The following is a 20801-nucleotide window of genomic DNA, read 5'->3' as shown; positions in this document are numbered from 1 at the left end:
ACATGAGTAATGGGGCTCTATATGACTCTCACTCTTAAGGATCCTTATCTAGTTTGGAAAATAATACAATCTTCAGTGCATGAGGCAGCCCACATTTCGACATTCCGGAAATTCTTCCTCGGATATGGATGGTAGTCTAGAGGCCAGCAGCTCACCATTGTCTGGGCGAAAGTCAGCTAGTAAGCAGTCTATGGCAGGAGGTTCTCCCCCTCAACCCCATTGATGAGCACGTTCAGTTTTTGTTTCAGCAAAGCTTTCAGATCTTTCATGTCCACCTGTGGAAGCGTCACTTGGTATGACTTCGGCCAGTTGTCCCAAATCCGGTCATCATCTTGTCGAATTGTTTGTTTATATAGGGTACTAAAGTAGTCATTAAATAGCTCCTTTGAGCCATCATGATCTGCATGCTGTGTCCAAAATATATTCTTGATCACTTGTATCACTTGGAGCATTTCACTTTGTTGTTCAGCCAGGCCAGTATTATCCCATCCTTCTGAACACCTGCATGCTACTTGGTTATGTAAAATTGGTATTCAAATCTGCCCAGATGTGCCAATTTATCTACAAGGCAGAACACTACTGCTTAACCAGTTAGGTCTGTACTTCCATGTTGATACTGGCACCTAATCTATATTCAGCTCAAATCGAGCATGATACTTGGGTGATACTTCTAGATATCTGCCGTTTTAAACTGTATGGTTTCCCTTCAAAAGAAAATCTAATTTAAAAAAAATATATTTTTATTGACATTTTAAACCAATACAAAACAATACGCATGTCACATTTGATTACAATCGTGCAAAGAAAATCAATTCTTGAGTAAGATAAATGGGCTCCAAAGTTAAATGAGATCTATTGCAATATCCAGCAATCCACATTCATAATCAATACCCCCTCATTTCTTTGCATGCTCATCCATGTTATTGATCCAGTTGATGTCTTCCAGATTCTTTAGCATCACTTTCTTCTCCTGTGCAGTACATGGTCAAGTCAAAACTTTCAGCCATATCCCATGCTGCTCAGGGGTCTGTAAAAATAAAGCAACATGGAAGTTTTCAGCCTACTTTCGGTGTATTTATGAGTGAAATACAATGACCACTGTGTGACACTTGGAGTGACACTTTCTCGCGAGTAAAATCAAGCAAGAAAGTCCATGGAAACAGATAAATACCAGAAGCTACACCCAGGGCTTTAATTGGGATGAAAAAACTGGAGGGGCCTCTCAAAGAGGCGTGGCTTAAAAACAGGTAAGCTAAAAATTTGTGCTTAGCATAATGTACCGCCCGACTTGTATTTTGCTGTTTCTGTTGTTGCATCCAGATATGACGGCGCAGCAGCCAGGGTAACATGCTTAATGCTAAATACATGCGCAGGGTAATATGCTGCATGTCTAAACACTTATAACGCCCCAAAGGCGAGACCTATTGGTTATGCCAATGCTTGTTTGTGTAGTTGTCAATGCCTGATTTTCTAATCTGGGTAAGCACTGTTGACAAAGGTGGGCATTGTATATGCAATCCTCTCTCGAAAGAAAAGCATATAATTTGGAGGAGCGATTTCGCGATGATGGATTTGGATGTAAACTTCACATCAGGGATATCAAAGCATGTGGCTGTAGTTGCATCAAAAGAGGATTTAGTTGCTTATTACTCAAGTACTGTGCTGAACCACCTAACTGAAAAAATATAAATGAGATGACTGATATTTGCCAACTTTCATTTAGCTGGTAGTTCTTAAAATGACAATTTTTTATTTTCTTTGACCCCCCCCCCCCCCCCCCCCCTTTGAGAAATAGAAATCCTCACAAAGAACTTGTTGAAAAAGATGCCATCATACCACCCTTTAACAGCAAGAATAAATGAGTCAAGTTGCCAAAGACAGACGAAAGACCAAAGAGAATGAGCATAATCCATTCTCCCTTGCATGCACATTCAAGAGTATAATTCTATATGCAAAGTTTTATTGCACGCATATATTCAGCTAAATGCTAATTTTGTTAAATTGCGCAAATACATTTAGTTTCTATTTTCAGGGGGAATATACAACTGGAGTATGGGAGGAAAAATGTGATGAAGTGTCATTTGCTGACTTCAAATTCTCAGTTACCCACCATTATTTAGTGCAAGAGTCTTCTGAGAAAGAAGAAAAGGATGACTTGGGAGATGGTATGTAAAACTTTATCTCCACTTGGGGGTGCATGAGGGCAGCTACACTTGTTAGATTTTTACCCGCACATTTTTGAAGGAATACATTTCGATAAGTACTTAGTTAAAATAAATATTCCTACTGGTTAAGTCTGTTAGCTAATTTCTGAAACTATTTGCTTTGTTAAAACAGTTGACCATTTTCTGGCCACAAATTAAGGTGTCTACTGTAACTGTAATGATGCATTGAAGTTCACACAAAGATTTATTAAAATGGCTAATTGAGCAGTTTTATAGCACCTTGGTTTGGAAACACCGAAGAAATAATAAGATATAAAAAGCTTGGTGTGTCACAGTAAAGAAACAATTTTCTTTAGCCATGTTGTACAGAATCTGTCATCAAGCACTTTTAGGCACGTCAGAGAAATCCGCAAAATGGCTTAAGTGCTTTATAAAGTCGTCCTCTAGCACTAATAAGATAGATCTGGAAAAACTTAAATTTTTCTTTGCTTATACTGTGTCCAACAGAATTTAGTATTTTGTTTCTTAAAGCCCTTTAATGGAAGGAACTCTTACACAATTTAAGCCTTGTGAGTACTACTAGTAAATGTATTTTTCATGTTAAATGTACTCAGTCCAGTGAAGAACATCCCCGTAGAGATCGGCCCAAGCAATGTTCGAAGTGTTGTAAATATCAGAGCAAATAAAACTGCTTTGCCATAAATGGTCCCCGCCCCCTACCTGCTCCTATTTTTCCTTTGGAAGTAGGCAGAGCTAGATGGTGATTGGTTCTACTTGTACTGTTTTTTTTTTTTTGCAGTTCTATAGTGCAAACTCGAAGATATTGGGGAGCTCTTCACAAACACAAGTTACATTACACAAGGGCACATTCACGTTTTTAGGCACAGCGAGATTGAGTGAGTTTGCCCAGAATCGCACGATGTTGAGCTGACACCGACACTCGAGCCTGGTTCCTCAGTTTCAAAGTCCAACAGGTAGCAGACTAAATATGAAATCTCCTTCACTCCATGTGCCATTCTGTTTGATCAAAAGCAATAGTCTAAGCGGGTGTATGTCCTGGCTACAGGAGTACAGCAAGAGTACATGTTGTCTACTGGGTGTCTCTCTCTCCAGGGGTCAATCAGGTACAGGCCCTGTATCATATCTTTTAACACCCTTGTAATCTTTGGCTTTGTGTACTCTTTTGGTGGCTCACTGTCAAGTACCCCATTAGGAAAACAGTTGCAGTCACCCACCAGGACAATATCTGCTTCCAGGTAGGCCGAGGTGGTCGCCATCTCCTTTGCATAGAAGTCTGGACAGCCATGATTAGGAGCATAGACATTCAGCAAATGCATTGCAAGGCCATCCAGGGTGTCAAACTATATTCTTTATCTCCCCTCTTGATGAAGTGCTTGCCATTTGTGTTGAAAAGGAATCCCAGGAGCCATCCAGATTAATGCTCCTCGTGCAAACCTGGAGTAGGAGGTAGTATAACGTTTTCCCCGCCAACTCTTCCGGAGAATAGGGATACATTCCTCCCACACGTGTTTCTTGCAGGAAAGTTTTGGGCACCTAATGGCTTTTCAAATAAGCATACACTCTGAAACATTTTTCTACCTGGGCGAGGCCCCTAACGTTCTAAGCCATATGTCTAATCAAGTCACTCGCCATTATCAATCCGCGTCAGTTCAGATCTCAACCTGGTCCAACCGGGCTCCGATACATATATCAGTCTCTCGGGGTCCTTCAGGGGCAGGGGCCAGGATCTCCACACACAAGAGCAGCTTGCGTTTCTCCAACACAAAAACAAACCAACTTCCCAACACCCCCTACCGCATGGGCAGTAGTGCCAATGAGCCCTTTCAAGTAATGGGCAGGTTGGGATCTTGCATCCACTGCACCATTCTCATAAACTCAAAATCAGAACTGTTCTCTTCAGTCGAAAGCTCTTTGATTAGCTAGAGGTCAGGGCCCTATGGGAGTTGCGAGACCGAGGCATTCAAGCCACTCCCTTGTACCCACACCTCTCTTCCCATTGACTAGTGCAGGGAGAAGTTACAAGTCGCACATCCCCTGTTGCCTGTCCTCTGATCAGGAGCGATTCAAATGACATAGACCCCCTCCCTCTGCCCCCTTCACTAACATCCGTGAGCCATCAGTCCTTGGGACGCCCAAAACTAACCTGCAGCTCCACTTGAGAACCACAGTAGGCACTCTCCCAGTTCAACTTCTCTCCTGCAGGTTCAGTACTCGCGGTACAATGAACACAGTTTAGGGAGGACCAGCGTCTGTACTGTCACTGCCCATTCCAGAGTCACTCCAAAGTCTCTGAAACTATTCTCTGGAGTCTGGCACAATGTCAGTGTCCATGAGGGTGCCATTTGGGCAGACCACAATCCTCCCTGCCTGACATGTCGTCCGGGCCGTTGGCGTGCTTACTCCATTTTTGTAGGCAGGCTGAGTGTCTCTGTGTGTCCGGTGTCACAGAACCTGTCCCCTGGCTTCCCCTGTGGGCAACCAACCAGTTGTTAGCTTTTTGCAAGATGAAGAAGAGCAGTACTTTCTCCTCATGTACAATACATATTTCGGCCGGAAACATCAAGCTGTATTTCCAGATTTGGGTATCTCATGCGTTTTTTAACAGCTAGACATATTTTCTGTTAGTTCTGCACTTTTTAGGGCTCGGCCTACGTCACCACTTCGTCAGAAGTGGGGCGGAGCTCCGAGACGTTTTGTTACGGGGCTCAGAACCGTGAAGTAAAAATTCCTCAGTGCGCGAGATTTTTCGGTAGTTTTTTTTGCCATCTGCATGGTAATTGGTCCTCGCGGTGCTGTGTTTCTAATAGCCTTCACGCAATAGGCCATATGGATTTCAGTTTCGGCACTTCCTGCATATTCTGTGCTGTTATGCGCAGGGGAGTGTAATACATTTTCAATTACGAGCTGTCAGAGTGCCGCGGTAATAGAATCCAGATGGTCGGGGCGCGTTCACCAGTCTGCAGTGAGTTTGGTGGGCGCGCGTTCGTCTGCATCCTTTCATGGGTCAAAATACAAAACGAGCTGTCAGGGTGCTGCGGTAATAGAATCCAGATGGTCGGGCGCGTTCACCAGTCTGCAGTGAGTTTGGTGGGTGCGCATTCGTCTGCATCCCTTCATGTGTAAGTGGTGGCCTTTTGAAGAGCTGGCTTGTTTTACAATAGCAACTGCGAAAGCCATCGCTTTCACTGTTGCTTGTTTTGGAAAGTGGTCAAAGTTTCCCGGAGGACGGGAGCCCTCCCTGTCCCAAATAAAAGCCTCGAGGGGCCCGCCAAGCCTTCACCATGCCATCGCACTACGTCCGTCTGGTCCAGTGTCTGCTGCCTTCCCTCTTCCTGCACGGTAAGCATGCGCCTACTCACGTGTTTCTGTGTCTCTTGAACGCTCGTACAGCTGGCTGCAGTGACCAGTAGAGTTTTACAACTCATGGCATGAAAGGGTGAGTCCAAGAAAGGAGGAGCAAGACCTCTGGAGATGCAGACCTGTGCACTGCAGATTGCAGATCTCTTAAAGTGACGCTCTGTCGCACTTGGCTGCCTCTGATGCATGTTACTTAGGGTTCTTGCCTCGTCAATGAACACCTTGCTTCACCCCGAGTGAGGGAATAACTTTGCGGGGAGCAAAGGCCACACACGACGAGCACGTTTAAGGCCAGGTTTAGGCACTTTGGCGCGTCTTTCTTCCGGGATTCCTGCGCCTGGACAGCGGCGGTAGGATGGAGCCTCCCGTGGGAGCCCGGCGGGGGCTAGTGCCACGAGCAGCTCCGGGCATCCACAAACAGTTATAGTTCATATGAGAGCGACTCGTGCGCTGAAGTTTCTCACTCTCCCTCGGGTCCTTTCCACACCCGACCCTCCGGGCCTGGCAGGTAGGCTCCCGTTTCTTTTAGTAACTCTTCCGGGACTATTGTTTTCAGTTTCCATTTTAATATTTCAAAACATCGCTTGGAAAGAAATTCCCCGACACTGCGCTTTACATATCAATGGCAGATTGTGCGCTATGTATGCATGTGGCCATTCTCCCTTGTTCTACCGTCCCTCTTGTAAAATCGGGAACCAGCTGCCTTTGGATGTGTCAAGAGGCTATGTAGTTGAATGTGGGCGCTATCTGCACAAGATAAACAAACACGCAATGCAGGCTTACCTTCAATCTTATGTGAATAAAAAAAACAGCAGATGTGGTGACAGTGTGTTTCCCATTTCAAAGAGACTTCAAGCAGTCATCGTCGCTTCCAGCACCCCTCGGAGCGCTAGACATCGGTGGCTGTCGGTTTCGAGATTATAATTAAAAGCTTTCTTTCACAATCCTTGCTGTACAATTTGTTCTAACTTGGCTGTCCTTGCAGCACCGCAGACACATTTCTGCGCTCAGATGTGTGTGCGGGGCGAGGTGCAGGGTTGTGTGTGGCAAAGGGCATTCTTGGCCAGCATAGAGCAGCTAGGGCTCACCAAGTGCTGTGCCTGGGGAGACAACTGCACAGAACTGCACACAACAAAATATAAATTCTGCTTTTATTAATCTGGCGTCTTTGCCACATAATGCAATATCTTATGCGGAGTGGGATGTTGGGGAATAGCACAGTACGGTAATGTGTACCATATATAATTCTCTAGTTTTCCAGAAAACAAATACATCTCTTGGGTCAGTTTCTCATGTCATAAGGTCTAATCGTGATGGACGGAGAGAATGGAGAAGCTTTCTGTGGAGTGTTACCTGCACCTGTTGTCACAGCGCTGCAACAACGATTGGCTGCTGCACAAAGCGCTATCTAAGAAATGCACTACCATTTTAAAGAGTATTTTTGAGGGTCTTGGGCGATGCATGTCGTCGCTGCTATGTTTTCAGATATACCCTTTTAATGCTCTTGGTGGTCCCCAGCTCAGGCACAGGGCTGGCAAGGAAACCGCCACCCTCTGCCCTGAGGAGCAGTTTCTATCTCTTGTGCCTCCACGGTAGACTGAGGTAGGGCAGGATGCCTGCACACTGCTGTCTCAACCAGAGTGGCAGCGCCAAGAATGCGTCTGCAATGAATAAAGTAAGCGGGTGACGCTGGAGAGCATTTACGGCCTTTATTTAGAGTGAGGAAGTCAGGCAGGCAGGTAGCAACCTCGTTACTCCCGACTTCCATCCAGAAGTAAAACAAATCACAGTATATTTGTTTACTCTAGGTTTAATGTAGCGCAAACTCCACCGGAAGGTATTGGAGCGCTTTACATGGTTACATTACACAGCGTCAGGTTCATTGTAGGCACGAGGGGATTACGTGATTTGTCTAGAATCACAGGATGTTGAGGCGATGCCGAGACTCAAACCCAATTCCCCTATTCCAGTGTGGGCATCTCTGGTTGTTATGTCACATTCGCAGCACTTTGAGACACTGTCATGGTGTTAGGACGCCGAGCATCAAAGAAACGACACAGCAATTGATACCCAGAAGCACATTTTATTTCTTACAATATGTGTGTGCCAGGGACAAAGCTGCATATCTTGACAGAAAAGTGCTTCTGTTAATAGTTGTTACAACAGCCAATAAAATGGCAATCACATTGTCAACACAGCATAGAGAATGGGAGCATAAAGATTGTACTACTGACTATCGAACTATGCATAGGTGGTACAAGAATACCACGGTCATAGTATTGAAGGCCAAAATATCAAAAGGTAAGTGCATAAGGAGCAAGCATAGATTTACTATTCTTAACTCCACATCTACCTACCCTGAAGATATATATAGCGTCAAGGTACATCGATGTGGTATTATGTATAGAAAATATCTATTTACTTACCTTTCCCTATTTTAGATTCAATACTTTATCCTTGCCTTTTGCCTCATTCGATATTATGGCTTTGATATTCAGAGTGCACACCGAGCATAAGCCACCGCGAAGAACTGACTTTTTCAGTGGAAATAGGTACCTTCTATGAAGAAAAAAACCCTTGCACATAAACATTGGGCTGATGCTCTTCCTGATAAATATTATTAAAAAAGCATACAGTGCATGTGGCTTGTTTTATGTACAGGCTTTCTGTGAGGTTCAGAAAACTCTTGAAACGGAACTTTCCAGGTTTAGCTTTATTTGAGCTTGTCGCGAAGCAATGATTGTGGTGAAATAAATCCGAGACCTATTGCATTTCCAATGCTTGTTGTGTATAGTCTAGGAAGATCAAAATGGGCTTCCCCTCATACTGTGGAGGAACCTGGTCTGGACATTTTGGAGGATGACATCCCCGACCCTAAAGTTGAACAGGAGGGCAATAAGGGTTTTTTGGTTCTGCTTTGGGCCGGTACGGAGGCACCAGTGCCCGGTGGGCCCGGTCAGTTAGGAAAAATTTCTATAGCCTCCTAGGGAGTATGGAGTTAGTGATCAAGTCTTCCAGGAACTGTTCCGCAGATTGTCCCACCACCTTTTCCGGGAATACTATGGGTTTAAGTTGTTCCTTCTGGATCATCCCTCGGAGTCTTCTGTTCGTTCCGCCAATTGTACCGTCAACTTCTTGAACGAAGACACAGAATCTTGCAGTGTGCTAACCTCTCTTTGTAGGACTCCCACATTTTCCTCCTTTGCAGTGACCCGCTCTGCCACCTTTCTTCTATCTACCCTCAGCAGGTTAACATCAATTGCAACGGAGTTGATCTTGGCGGCCAATTCCTCTCAGGAGCCTTTAATTGCCGTCATCAAGTCTTGTAGGTCGGGCCTGGGTCTGCATGTTCTCAACTTCGGTCTCCCTGGTCTTTAGACACTCTGTCTCTATTCGTCTGCCCTGTAGGCATAGCATGCATATCATTGATGATCTTATTAGATTGGGCTAATCTTGCAGTCGTATCTTTCACCATGATTGCGATGGTGTTTTGGAGTACCCATGTATCTGGCACCAGTGTTCCCCCCTAGACAGTTGCCTTGAGACTGGTATTCTGAAGGGCTAAGGGCTCTCTGGGTCCAACCATCTGGATTTTAGTCACCAAGTGGTCCCTACTGCGCTCTCCAGGGGTGGTCCCTGTCTTCTGAGGTGATAAGGTCAATGAACTCCCATGGCTGGGCCCTCTGGTTCCCTCCGGTGGAAATGCAATAGCTGTGGGTCACGTCTGACTGTGGCTTTATATGTTTCTCTACAAACACACTGCATCGCTCATGGGCTTGAGTGGGGCGGGCTTACCTTGGGTATAGCTGGTGGCTCTTTATTTGTGCACCCCAATCGCCAGTCAGGGTATATGGACCTCTCCCCTACAGTCTGATGTGCTAGGGGCCAACCCGCTTTACAGCCTAGTTCTGTGCAGTGTTGAGGTGGTGAACGTTGTCAGCGTAGCAAGTACAATTTTGTGCTTTTTTTTCCAGCAGTGTTTCAGGCCGGGCACGCCCCAGATCTCGTTTTCTCCTCAGGAGTGCCTAAGCTGGCGGAGTTTCAGGAGGCTCAGTGCCCTTACGCTGTCCACTGAGCTGCTCACTGCGTCAGTCCCTTATGGGCCAGCCTTCTGTTGTGGCAATCCGGTCTAGTGAGGGGTTAGGTGGGCCAGTTCTCCCCGACGTCCAGCTTGAGTTGCCACACTGCTCCCTGGTCAATGGGCCAACACTGTTCCATGTCCAGCCCCCTACCTTGTCATTGGTATAGCCCCAGATTTGAGGACGTGTTCAGGAGTGCTGGAGTTTTAGGAGACACAGGAGTTCCAGCGCACCAGTGTTATCAGGCCAACACACACTGCTGCTTCTTCACAGGCTGGCGGACTCGCATGCCACGCGCTGGCTTAAGTTCCCAGGAGATTGTTCAGGGGCGTGCAGCGATCTTTCTGCTTTTTGCAGCCCCGCCGCTTTATGGCCATTGATGTTGGGCCCCTTATTTGCCACAGTTTGATCCTGCTCGAGCAGGAGGGGCCAGTCGCATTCTCCAGTCTGCGCGAGCGGCCTGTCCTCACCTTATCCCATCCACCAGCCCAACTCTGTTTCCTGGACTGGCCCCCACCTTCCAGTATCCTCTGAGTGCCCTCCGGCCTCTCTGCTTCCAAACCAGCGCCCGCACCGCAGGCTCAGGCCTGTTACCACCGGCGGCAGGTGCCGTAGCTCGCATGCTCTGGTCCCCAGTGTTCACAGCTCAGTGCGGCCTGGCTGCACTCTCATAATCTGGTCGCTGCGGCTGGCTGCACTCTCACAATCTGGTCTCTGACGACTCTCCGGGTACTTTCTGCAGCTCAGTCGGCAATCTTGCTTGGCAACACCCTCGCCATTAGGCTTTTAGTAAATATGTTGATCTTGTAACTCCTGTCGAGGTTATTGTTTAAATAAATCACACATCACCCTTGCTTTTTGTTTAATATTTGGGCTTGGGTTGCTAAACATTGAGGGGAGATGAAGATAACATAATTTAGTTGAACAGGTAATTTAATTAGTTGTCGGAGTTTAGGATGAGCTCTTCGGTTTTGTGCCATTGAGTTTAACACCTTGCCACTGTATGCCCTCAGGCTAATAAAAACTGAGGTCAAGACTTCCAGTTGATCCCTAACTTCAACATGGATCTGGGCATAATTCTCATAAAAGTCGAAGGAGCTATTTATTTTCTCTTGGGGAGTGTCGGTAGAGCCCAAAAATATACATTGAGCAGCAAGTGGAGGTCAGAGCACTTTGGATGCATTTCTCTCCCAAAAATAGTATTCTTACTCCGATGTTTACTCGTGTTGCAAAATACTAAGTGCCCTAACCTAAAAGAGACATTTAAAGAATTTGATAGGCTACTCCTATCACCAGTATGTTCACCCCACATTTTTTCCTTTTGTTGGACCTTATATTGTTGCTGGCTTTTTCTGTACTTTAACCCTACTAACCAGTAGTAAAGTGCCTGTGCTCCCCTTTAAACATGGTCAAATTAACTTATTCCTAATTGATATATTAACTTGCATATAAGTCACTACTATTTGGTACAAAATGTTACTTTTCCATTTTAAATATCACTAGTGGAGTGCACCATCTATAGTGCAATCCACTTCAGTGACAATGTAAAACATGGTATAGGCCTCCCATTGTAGCATGACTGCTGCAGTTTAAAAACTACAGTTCAACCTGTCAAAATAAACCCTTCTGACAGGACAGACCCTACCTTCTTAAATATTAATAAGTCTCCAATATGTAAGTCCTGTAGCCCACAAGGTTGCATGGTATTTAAAAGTAGGACGTGTAGATATTTCATGTTAACATTTCCTTATAGTGACTAGCACCCAAAAGCAATTTTTCACTGTGGCAAGCGTGGCTGCTCTATGTAGGAAACCAGATTACAGATCTCCTAAAATCCTAATAATGTATCTTGGGAATGGTACTAGTTAGAAAAAATGATTAAAAAAACTAATTTCAATAGTTATTAAATATCGAATTAAATAGTAAAGTCTGATTTATAATACATATTAAGGGAAAGTAACTTTTATAAAGTTAGCTTTTCCCTGCCTGAAGTTCCTTGAGGCTAAATTAGCATTTTCTCTCCCACTTCTGCCAGTCTGTAATTTGCATTACAATAGGTGTGAAAAATGTGTCAAATGCCCCCTAGGAGCAAACAGTAGGCTTACATAAGTGGGTAGAGAGGACTCCTCTGTACCTCACACAGTATGCAGGGTGGGAACTGTGAGCATCCTTTTTTGATGCGACAGTGTCAAATTCTGCTTGAGTGTTCTATCCTACTTGGCAGGTCTACTGGGTTTACATATAACTCTTTTGTTGCAGTTGAAATGCAGATAGCTGGGTCCAAGATCCTTTTTATGTGTCTACTGTCTGATTGCTGAAGGACCATCAGACCTCTGTCCATTTTGCATAATAGGGAGAGTGGGGGAGACCTTTAAAAGGAAGGGAAACAGGATTCCGAAATAATTCCTGTGTATCCACTGTCTGATTGCTAGAAAACCGTGCTTTGTTCTACCAGACTACTGTCTCTGGTCTGGTTGTGGGTATGGTGGCTGTCTCAAACTGGATTTTAGTGTTGGATGAAGGACAACACTGGAACTACCACAAATCCCTAACTGCACTTACAACACACAGATACCCAGCGCCCAAGTTTAATTTGGCCAAAAACTTTCAGCATTTTGAAAATGCTGAAAGTCAGTCTGTTTGGACCTCGGAATCTTTACCATATTGGTTAAGGAGTCCTTTGCATCACCTATCTCATGCCAGGCATTAATGTGGCATCTAAAGGCATCCACTTTCAAACTTTCCTAGACCTGAGGATGATCAGAAGAGAACTGAGCCTGTGGCCTGCAACCTGACAAGAGCTCTCAAGGACATAATTTGCTCTCTTTTGTACTCCACACAAAGAAGTAGACAACAAGAGCCATAATAAGGTGGACCTCCTATTAAATCTACAGGGACACAACTAGCTATAAGAGGCCTTTTCCTGCAGCTGTCCAGCTGATCAGTGGCAACCAGACCTGGCCTGGACTCTGCTGTTGGCCTTTGCCTGACACTCTGAGAGTCTCTATGCCTCCCCCGAGATCCCCGGGGGCTTTAGAAGTGTACTCCTGCGGTGAATTAGGACTTTAAGGACTAAGGGCCTGATTTAGAGTTCTGTGGACAGGTAACTCTTTCACAATTGTGACGGCTATCCCGTCCACTGTATTAGAAGTGCATTATATGCAGTGGCAATTGTAGTATGACGGTCAGGATATCTGTCATATTTGTGACAGATATCCTGACCTGCTGAACTGTAAATCAGCCCCTAAGTCCAAATGTAAAATGTTTGACTATGACAAACCTTGTTGGTGCACACGACCTGCACTCCATCGCGGACACCATCAAATCACACTTAGGTCCTAGTCTACTGACACCTTTGACTATCATTTTCACTTTATGCTTCTTGATGTGATTCCTAATTAAAACTTAAAAAATTCATATTTGTGGTTCCCGTATAGGAGTTTTGTTATTTTGGTGTCGTCTTGTTCATATATATTTGGGGATTTTAGTTTTTTTGCATTTTGACTTTATTACTGTGTTGGTACTGCATACATACTTTACACGTTGCCCTAAGCTAAGCCTATCTGCTCTGTGCCACAACTACAAAGGGGAAGAGCTCATGTTAATTTAGGGACAGAAGGTTCACCTTGACAAGGATAGTGAATATTCCTTGAGGTGGCGTCAATCCCATCCCCCTCACACACACACAAATAATAATCCAGTTTCTTACAGGCCGGAAAACGAAATGGAGTGAAAGTAAACACACTGAATCTGGATTAAGAGGATGGGAGCTTGGTGCATCGTGACATTGAGCTCTAGTATATGGCAACCAAACTACAGCTTGCAACCAAATATAGCAGGGAGAAACAATTATTGGAGTGATCCCATGATGATGCACCCCTTGCAACATTTCTTGAATGAACCTGTCAGATTCAGGAATGTTTCAAGCAACGTCGGGGTCTAATTTGTACATTTTAACATCCATCATATCGCTTATTTGGACCCAATTAAACTCAAGAAAATGTGTCCATAGCTGCTTATTCTGTTCTAGATGCAGAGCTATGGAAGCCTCATTTCTGCACATGACCCATGCTAAGTATTAGTAACTGGGAAACAATTGTGGCAACAGCCTTACAGTTGGACCGTTCCCCTAAGCATTGCTTATTAAGTATAACCCTGAATCCCGAAAAACATGCTACGATGCATACATGTGCAAAATAGGGTTAAATTTGCATAACGAATGATAGTTATAAATTTGATACATGCTAGGGACACCGGCAGTATAAAAATGGGAAACAATATGATTGAGTTGGTTATAGCCGAGGAGGTACAAATGAAAGACAAAGTATCAGAAGATAAAGCCAGCTGGACTTCTAAGGGGAGACGCATCGCCGCGCAGGGGGACTCTAAGCTCCACTACAGGTCCCAGGAGCCAACGCACCAGCGAGGGAGAGCCAAGCCCCTCCTTCACATCACCTGTGGCATCAGGGGCCAGAAGAGGCCGGGACGGGCGACCCCTCTGACATCTGTGATGGGTAAGAGAAAACAGCAGTGCAACGAGGAGCAAGAGGGTAAACTAGCCAAGGTTCCGAGGCGAACGGAAACAATAATGTCATATTTGACATCAGCAGTGGGGGTTCTCTCCAAGGAAATCGCGAACGCTGAGATAGAACTGGGAATGGGAATGCCTATTATAGACACCGAATTGGATACGACTGGATCAGACCGTGCAGCAGGTATTCCACTGGAGCCAAACATTGTGATTGTAAAACCCTCTACAGTGCCTGAGTCCAACCAAGCACTGCCTGTCTCACTGGGGGAGTCAGAGGAACAAGAGGATAACACTGCTGAAGTTCCCTCACAAAACTCGCTGCGTAAGCGCAGGCCGACTAAGAAACCTCACTAGAGACAAAAACTTGCTAATGATGTTCAACGTTTGGATACTAGTATCAGGGACTTTGTGGCAGAAGTAGTGGAGGAATTGTTCACAGCACGGTTGGAGCCCGCTTTAACAGCTATTGCTAAAGATATTGTGGACACACTTAATAAATGTGTTGCGGGTTTGTTAAAGAATGCGAAAAAATTGATTAGTTTATCAAACAGCAGACAGGCAAACAAGGGAGCCACACTCAGGCACAAGAAAACCACCTTGATAAACCCGGGGTGGAAAATTTGCAAAGGGATTTTCAGGCCTTAAAGGGGATCACCCCTAAACTGACCGTAGGAAGTCCAGTCGGTACCCATAATATGGTAGGAGCAGGGATTACCAACTGTGGAGCTAGTAATATCCGGAGACCCTCCCCACCTAATACTAGACAGGAGAACCCACAAGGTATTATCTTGAATTTGCCACCAGTCGCCGCCCCTTTGGTGTCCGTTTTTACAGGGGTTCCCTCACTAAGGAAAGGTACAAATGAATCAACTCACGATCTCCTGAGGTTAGCCAGCCAATGGTGTGCACAGCACAGTAGTGGGGGTCTAGATGTCTCTAAATCAATCATTATGGCAAGGAGAGTTGCTTGGATTGGTCGCCGCCCTAAGTGCATTCCAGGAGACTGCGTGGTGGTGAATTTCAATTCACGATCAATTGCCAATAGATTATTCTGGGATGCCTCAGATCTGGATAATACGGGTGTAAGACCTGTCCCCCTAGGCTACTTTTACCCTCCAACTAGGCCCTTCACAAATCACTCTCCAAGACATTGACTAATTGAGGTTCTTTGCCTGCCAGGTCAAACAGAGTGGTTGTTGACACACAGAATAGAGCAGCAGGGGTGATATCGCAGAGGGTAGAAATGGTGCTTCCATCCATACTTGCAACTAGTGCTCCCTTGCCCCAGGAAAACATGGATATAGGTTTGTCAAACCGTTTCTCTCCACTGACCCATGGGGACCTAAATGATTGACATGATGTTACCACTCAAAGTCAGGGTGGCCCGGAGGAGGGGGCAAAACAGAGAGCACCTTGCAAATTCCTTAGTTGGAATGTGGCAGGAGTTAGGCCTAAAAGGTTAGATGAGTTGTGGGTGGAGTTTGTGAAACAGTATGACATCATAGCCTTGCAAGAAATGTGGGATGTTGCAAGCAGTTTTAGTATAAACGGATATTTAAGTTTCGCTGTCCCAGCTGTGGCAGGGCCTGCTGGAAGACCGAAGGGAGGATTGATTTTTTTTATCTCACTTAACCTGAAAGGTGTGTTTAAAAGGCTGGATTTAGTCTCCAGTAACATCATGATACTTGAGTGGAGTAGTGTAAATTCACATAAGTATCTTTTAATTAATTTTTATTAATTCCAAAGCTGGTTCACATTCTAACGAACACCTAGGTGCATTGGAAAAATTCTTGTCAGACTATAAACTTAATCAGATCGCTGTTTTCGAGATGATCCTAATGGGAGATTTTAATATTCATCCGTGCAATTGTAACATGGGCGACACCTGCGGGCCGCCAGTGCAGTGGTTCCTCATTTTGAGCATAGTACCTAGGGGGAGGCACTTGAGGAATTTTTATCAAATATGAACCTATTTGAGTCAGGTGGACAGGAAGGGGTCGAGAGGGTCCCCACCTTTATAGGAAGAGGGTCTACCACAGTCATCGACTACATCTTTTTATCACTTGGGGTATTGGATAAGACCATAGCATACAGAGTGGTGTTTTCAACATTTAGTGACCATAACCCGATTCTCCTAGAGGCTGATCTGGGGGAACTGAGTGGACCAAAAGGGGCAGAGAGGGGGGAGTCAGGAAGTCTGACTACAACAGACCAAGGGAGAAGGATCAAATGGGACAGGTTGGTGCCGGCAGCTTTCTTTGAGGAGCTGGCGATCGAGGCCGATGCTAACTTGGCAATTTGCCTTGATAGCTCGGCTCCGAGTTCTGAGATTATAGGGGCTTATGTGGACAGATTGCGAAGAAACTAGAGGCAGAAAACAGAGATAAACCAAATAAGGCGCAAAGATGGTTTGATAGTAGTTGCTCTAAGGCACATGGGGCCCTTCTACAAGTATTGAAAACAAAACCAAGAGATAGGGCCCTGGTTGCGAAGTATCGCAAGAACTATAAATTAGCCATTGCCATACGTAAACAACAAATTAAAGAAGAGGCGTGGGATAACCTCCTTTCAATTGATGTTTTGCAGGATAGCAAGAAATTCTGGGCAACTATAAATCAACCGTTTTTCTCTGACCAAGAGAACTCCGACATGGATTGCGTCATTCCTGATGATAGATGGGTCGGATATTTCAGGGAAATCTATGATGGGGAGTATCTTGATGTGTTGGATGGTGCTAATTCTGCTTCCCGAGGTGCATGCCTTGTAATCTTTAAAGATAGTGAGGTGGAGAAAGCGATTAAAGAAATGTCAAAAAACAAAGCACCGGGCCCTGATGGGCTTCCAGCAGATTTATATGGTTCCTACCCTAAATTTTGGGCCAAGATTCTGACCAACGTTTTTAATGCCTCTAGTACAGCAGGCTTTCCGTCATCCTGGGCTAGCTCGATCATTGTCCCTATATTTAACAAGCATTTACAATGCAATGGTTTCGCCTTTGTTAAAGTTTGAGCTTTTGGTACTGCTTTTGACAAATGGTCTTTTCTAACTTCTTTGAATTATGTGTAAAACGTGACTGGGAATAGGAATCGCATGTACCGAAGCGCGTCCGTGGTCCTCTGCAGTATGAACATATTCGGCATTGGATATATTTTATTATATAGTCTGCCGTCATCCCTGAAGATGCTAGGGACATTATAAGTGCCCGCAGTTTATTGTTGGTTCCTGTCTGCATTAGAAGATGGGGCGAGTATCACCGTCCTGGAACTACACTCCTTTTTTCCTGGGGTGTTGAAACGTCCCCCCTCCCCAGGCCTCATCCAACGCCCTCATTCTCCTTTCCCTGGGGGTAGGAGCGTTCCCATGGTGTGCGCATCCGATGTCTAACTGCAGTTATGGCTCTGGGACGCACCCCCTAATGTCCCTGCTCCGCTCTAGCCCCTGACCCTACCACCGGGGAATGCCCACCACCCCCGACCCGTACTCACAAGGGCCCGCGCTGCTCCTGTTCAGGCAGGTACGCTGCATGGCCCGGATTCCCCTCTCTGGACTCCCTTTCCGGGGCTCCCTATTAGAGTGTTCGCGGGCCCTTGGGTCCCTCAGCCACGGACCCCGGGACCCGCTCTGCCCATCTCGGATCACCCCTTGAGTGCTCCCCACAAAGCCTTCCAGTACGGGCGGCTCTTCGGCGCAACTCCGACTACGTCATCAACCTGCACGGTCCAAAAAGTGGCAAAGCATGGGCACCCCAAAGACGGGCTTGGGAGGAGCAGGAGCCACTGAAAGAGTCTGGCAAAGCAAAGCGTGCTTCAGAGGGGCATCTACTCCGAGATTAACTTTGAAGCGTGCACTAGGCTATGTTAACGCACGCAAAAAGCCAAAGATAATGCACCAAAACACGCCATCCGTTATGGACAGACCAGTGACAAATACTGGAGAACCATAGTCTGTTAGCATTAAATACTAACCTGTGGCATTTCAAAAGCAGATAAACTATTAGATAAAATCTCTTGAAGCACCGATAACGGACAAATCTACTAAAACACTTAATAGCTCTCATTCTACACAACAATAAAACAAGGTCTGTGACAGGAAGGATGCATGCTAACATATTTATGATTATTTAAGTGCTGCACAGACTCAATGTTGTGTGACAGGGTGGGGCAGTGAGTGGGCAGAGAGGCAGTGAGTGGGCAGAGGGGCAGGGTGAGGCCGTGAGTGAGGCAGTGAGGGGGGCAGTGAGTGAACAGAGGGGCAGGGTGGGGCAGTGAGTGGGCAAAGGGGCAGGGTGAGGCAGTGCGAGGGCAGAGGGACAGGGCGGCGGGGATGGCGAGAGAGAAAGAGCCTTGGTGGGCAGATAAAGGAAGAATGAAGATGGTAGAGGGAGGGGCCCGGGGGGGCACAGTGAGGGAGCCGCGCTCAGCCACGAGCTGCTGTCATTCAGCCTCGATGACGTCAGACACCCACACACAGCAGCAAGAGAGCCCTGGGGGGCAGATGCGGGGGCGGGAGCACACCGGAGGGGAAGACATGCAGGCGAGGGGGGGGGGCTTTTCAAAGGACAGCGCGCGCTGAGGCATGGGAGGGGCTCCAGCCAAAGACTTCGGTGGAGGGGGGGCATGGACCACATGGGGGGGTGGGGGGCAATGTACATTGTGGACCAGCACATCCTGGGGCGCCGGGGGGGGGGGGGGGGGATACATGGCCAAGCCCACATCCTAGAAATGGGGGCAGACCGCACATCAGTGATAGGTGGGGGGGTTACGAAAAAACTGAAGGAGGCGGGCGGCCCCTGGGGGTGGGGGTCGTCGGACGGATGAGTGACAGCCCCGCCCCAGCCTGTGAGGCACCGGCGTGCAGGCCAGTCCACTCTGGAACCCCCTCCCCCATTTTGGAGAGGTTTGAAACCCGGCCCCAGGGCAGTGGGACCCCCCAGATGTGTCGGGCAGGTCACTGGCTGCGGTGCCACCCGTGCAGAAGAGACATGTCTGCCCATCCCTGGTGCAAAACTGCCCCTCCACCATCGAGCAGAGCAGGCAGACACCACCGCCAGAGCAGGCAGACACCACCGCCAAAGCGGCCGATGGACCGGGGAAAAGGCGGGACACGGAAGCGGGAGGGGGGGGGCGGGAAAGACACGGAAGCGGGAGGGGGTGGCAGGAGGGGGTTGGGAACGGTGCACTGACAGGGGGGGGGGTTGGGAACAAGCGGCGGTGGGACTTCTGGCTTGCTTGCGGCCCGGCCGGACCAGATTCGGGGGCGTTCCCGGCTTTTGGCTGACGTAGCATGACGTAGCCAAAAATTCTCGGGAACGCCCCCGAATCTGGTCCGGCCATGACGGACGCCTCTCTGTTCCAATGGCTAGCCTCCATTTATGGAGCTAGCCAATGAAACAGAGGGCGTATTCCAAGAGTCCCTTACTGAAGACTAGAGATTTCTCTGGGGGCGGAGCTTACGCTCCGTTCCCCAGGCGAAACCTAAAAAAGGGTATAGCGGGGACCCAGCCTGCTACAGGCCAATCTCTTTGTTGGACTCTGCAGTGAAAGTCTTGGGAAGAGTGATTCTATACAGACTGAGGGATTGGCTAGAGGGTCGGGGGGTCCTCTCAAACCTCCAATATGGTTTCAGAGAACATAGAAGTACCCTTGACCAATGCCTGAACCTCCATCTCCTCATAAGCAAGTACACATTAGCCAAGGAAGGTCTCTTATATATGGGTTTTATGGACCTTTCGTCCGCTTTTGACCTAGTCAACCGCTCTAAACTGTGGGCAATTTTATATGAAATAGGCTTAGATCCACCACTTGTAAATTTAAGTGACCTGCATCGGGAACTCTTGGCAGCAGTTAGGGTGACCAGGTCGGTGCACTAATTCAGACACTCTGTTCATCACCACCCCCTTTTCTGTATCGTTTTTGGCCACTATAGGTGTGGCAGGGTATACTCAGACATGAGTCCCTTTCTCACTGCTCCATCAGGATTCAAGCAAGCCGGGCCGAAGAGGCTGAAATGCCAGAAACCGGTCCCCGGTAGCTTGTCTCCTTTCTGGTGAAGAATTGGCTTGGTAGTTTGGTCTGCCCTGTTCCCATGATGCACTGGGCCAGGGACAGACTAATTTGCATATAGCCAGGTTCTGAGCTGGGATGGGGCAGTGAGATAAATAACGGTGATGGATCAAGCCCTGATCTTTGGACTGGGTAAGAGTGGTCTGCTTAATTCAGACACTCTGTTCATCACCACCCCCTTTTCTGTATCGTTTTTGGCCACTATAGGTGTGGCAGGGTATACTCAGACATGAGTCCCTTTCTCACTGCTCCATCAGGATTCAAGCAAGCCGGGCCGAAGAGGCTGAAATGCCAGAAACCGGTCCCCGGTAGCTTGTCTCCTTTCTGGTGAAGAATTGGCTTGGTAGTTTGGTCTGCCCTGTTCCCATGATGCACTGGGCCAAGGACAGACTAATTTGCATATAGCCAGGTTCTGAGCTGGGATGGGGCAGTGAGATAAATAACGGTGATGGATCAAGCCCTGATCTTTGGACTGGGTAAGAGTGGTCTGCTTAATTCAGACACTCTGTTCATCACCACCCCCTTTTCTGTATCGTTTTTGGCCACTATAGGTGTGGCAGGGTATACTCAGACATGAGTCCCTTTC

At 46.8% G+C, this 20801-nt stretch overlaps 1 protein-coding gene across 1 annotated transcript in view; it reads left to right on the top strand.

Annotated features, from left to right (window-relative positions):
* RAB3GAP1 (RAB3 GTPase activating protein catalytic subunit 1) overlaps positions 1–20801 on the top strand; it is a 465696-nt gene that overhangs the window by 27132 nt on the left and 417763 nt on the right. The window contains exon 4 of the mRNA XM_086954315.1: positions 2033–2165. Coding sequence (XP_086810441.1) covers positions 2033–2165 — 133 coding nt within the window. The remainder of the gene's footprint in view (positions 1–2032; positions 2166–20801) is intronic.

The sequence above is a fragment of the Lissotriton vulgaris genome, chromosome 2_1 (genome assembly GCF_964263255.1).
Source record: "Lissotriton vulgaris chromosome 2_1, aLisVul1.2, whole genome shotgun sequence".
Taxonomy (NCBI): domain Eukaryota; kingdom Metazoa; phylum Chordata; class Amphibia; order Caudata; family Salamandridae; genus Lissotriton; species Lissotriton vulgaris.
Note: the sequence above shows the minus strand (reverse complement) of the source record. Positions and strands in the feature narration are given on the sequence as shown.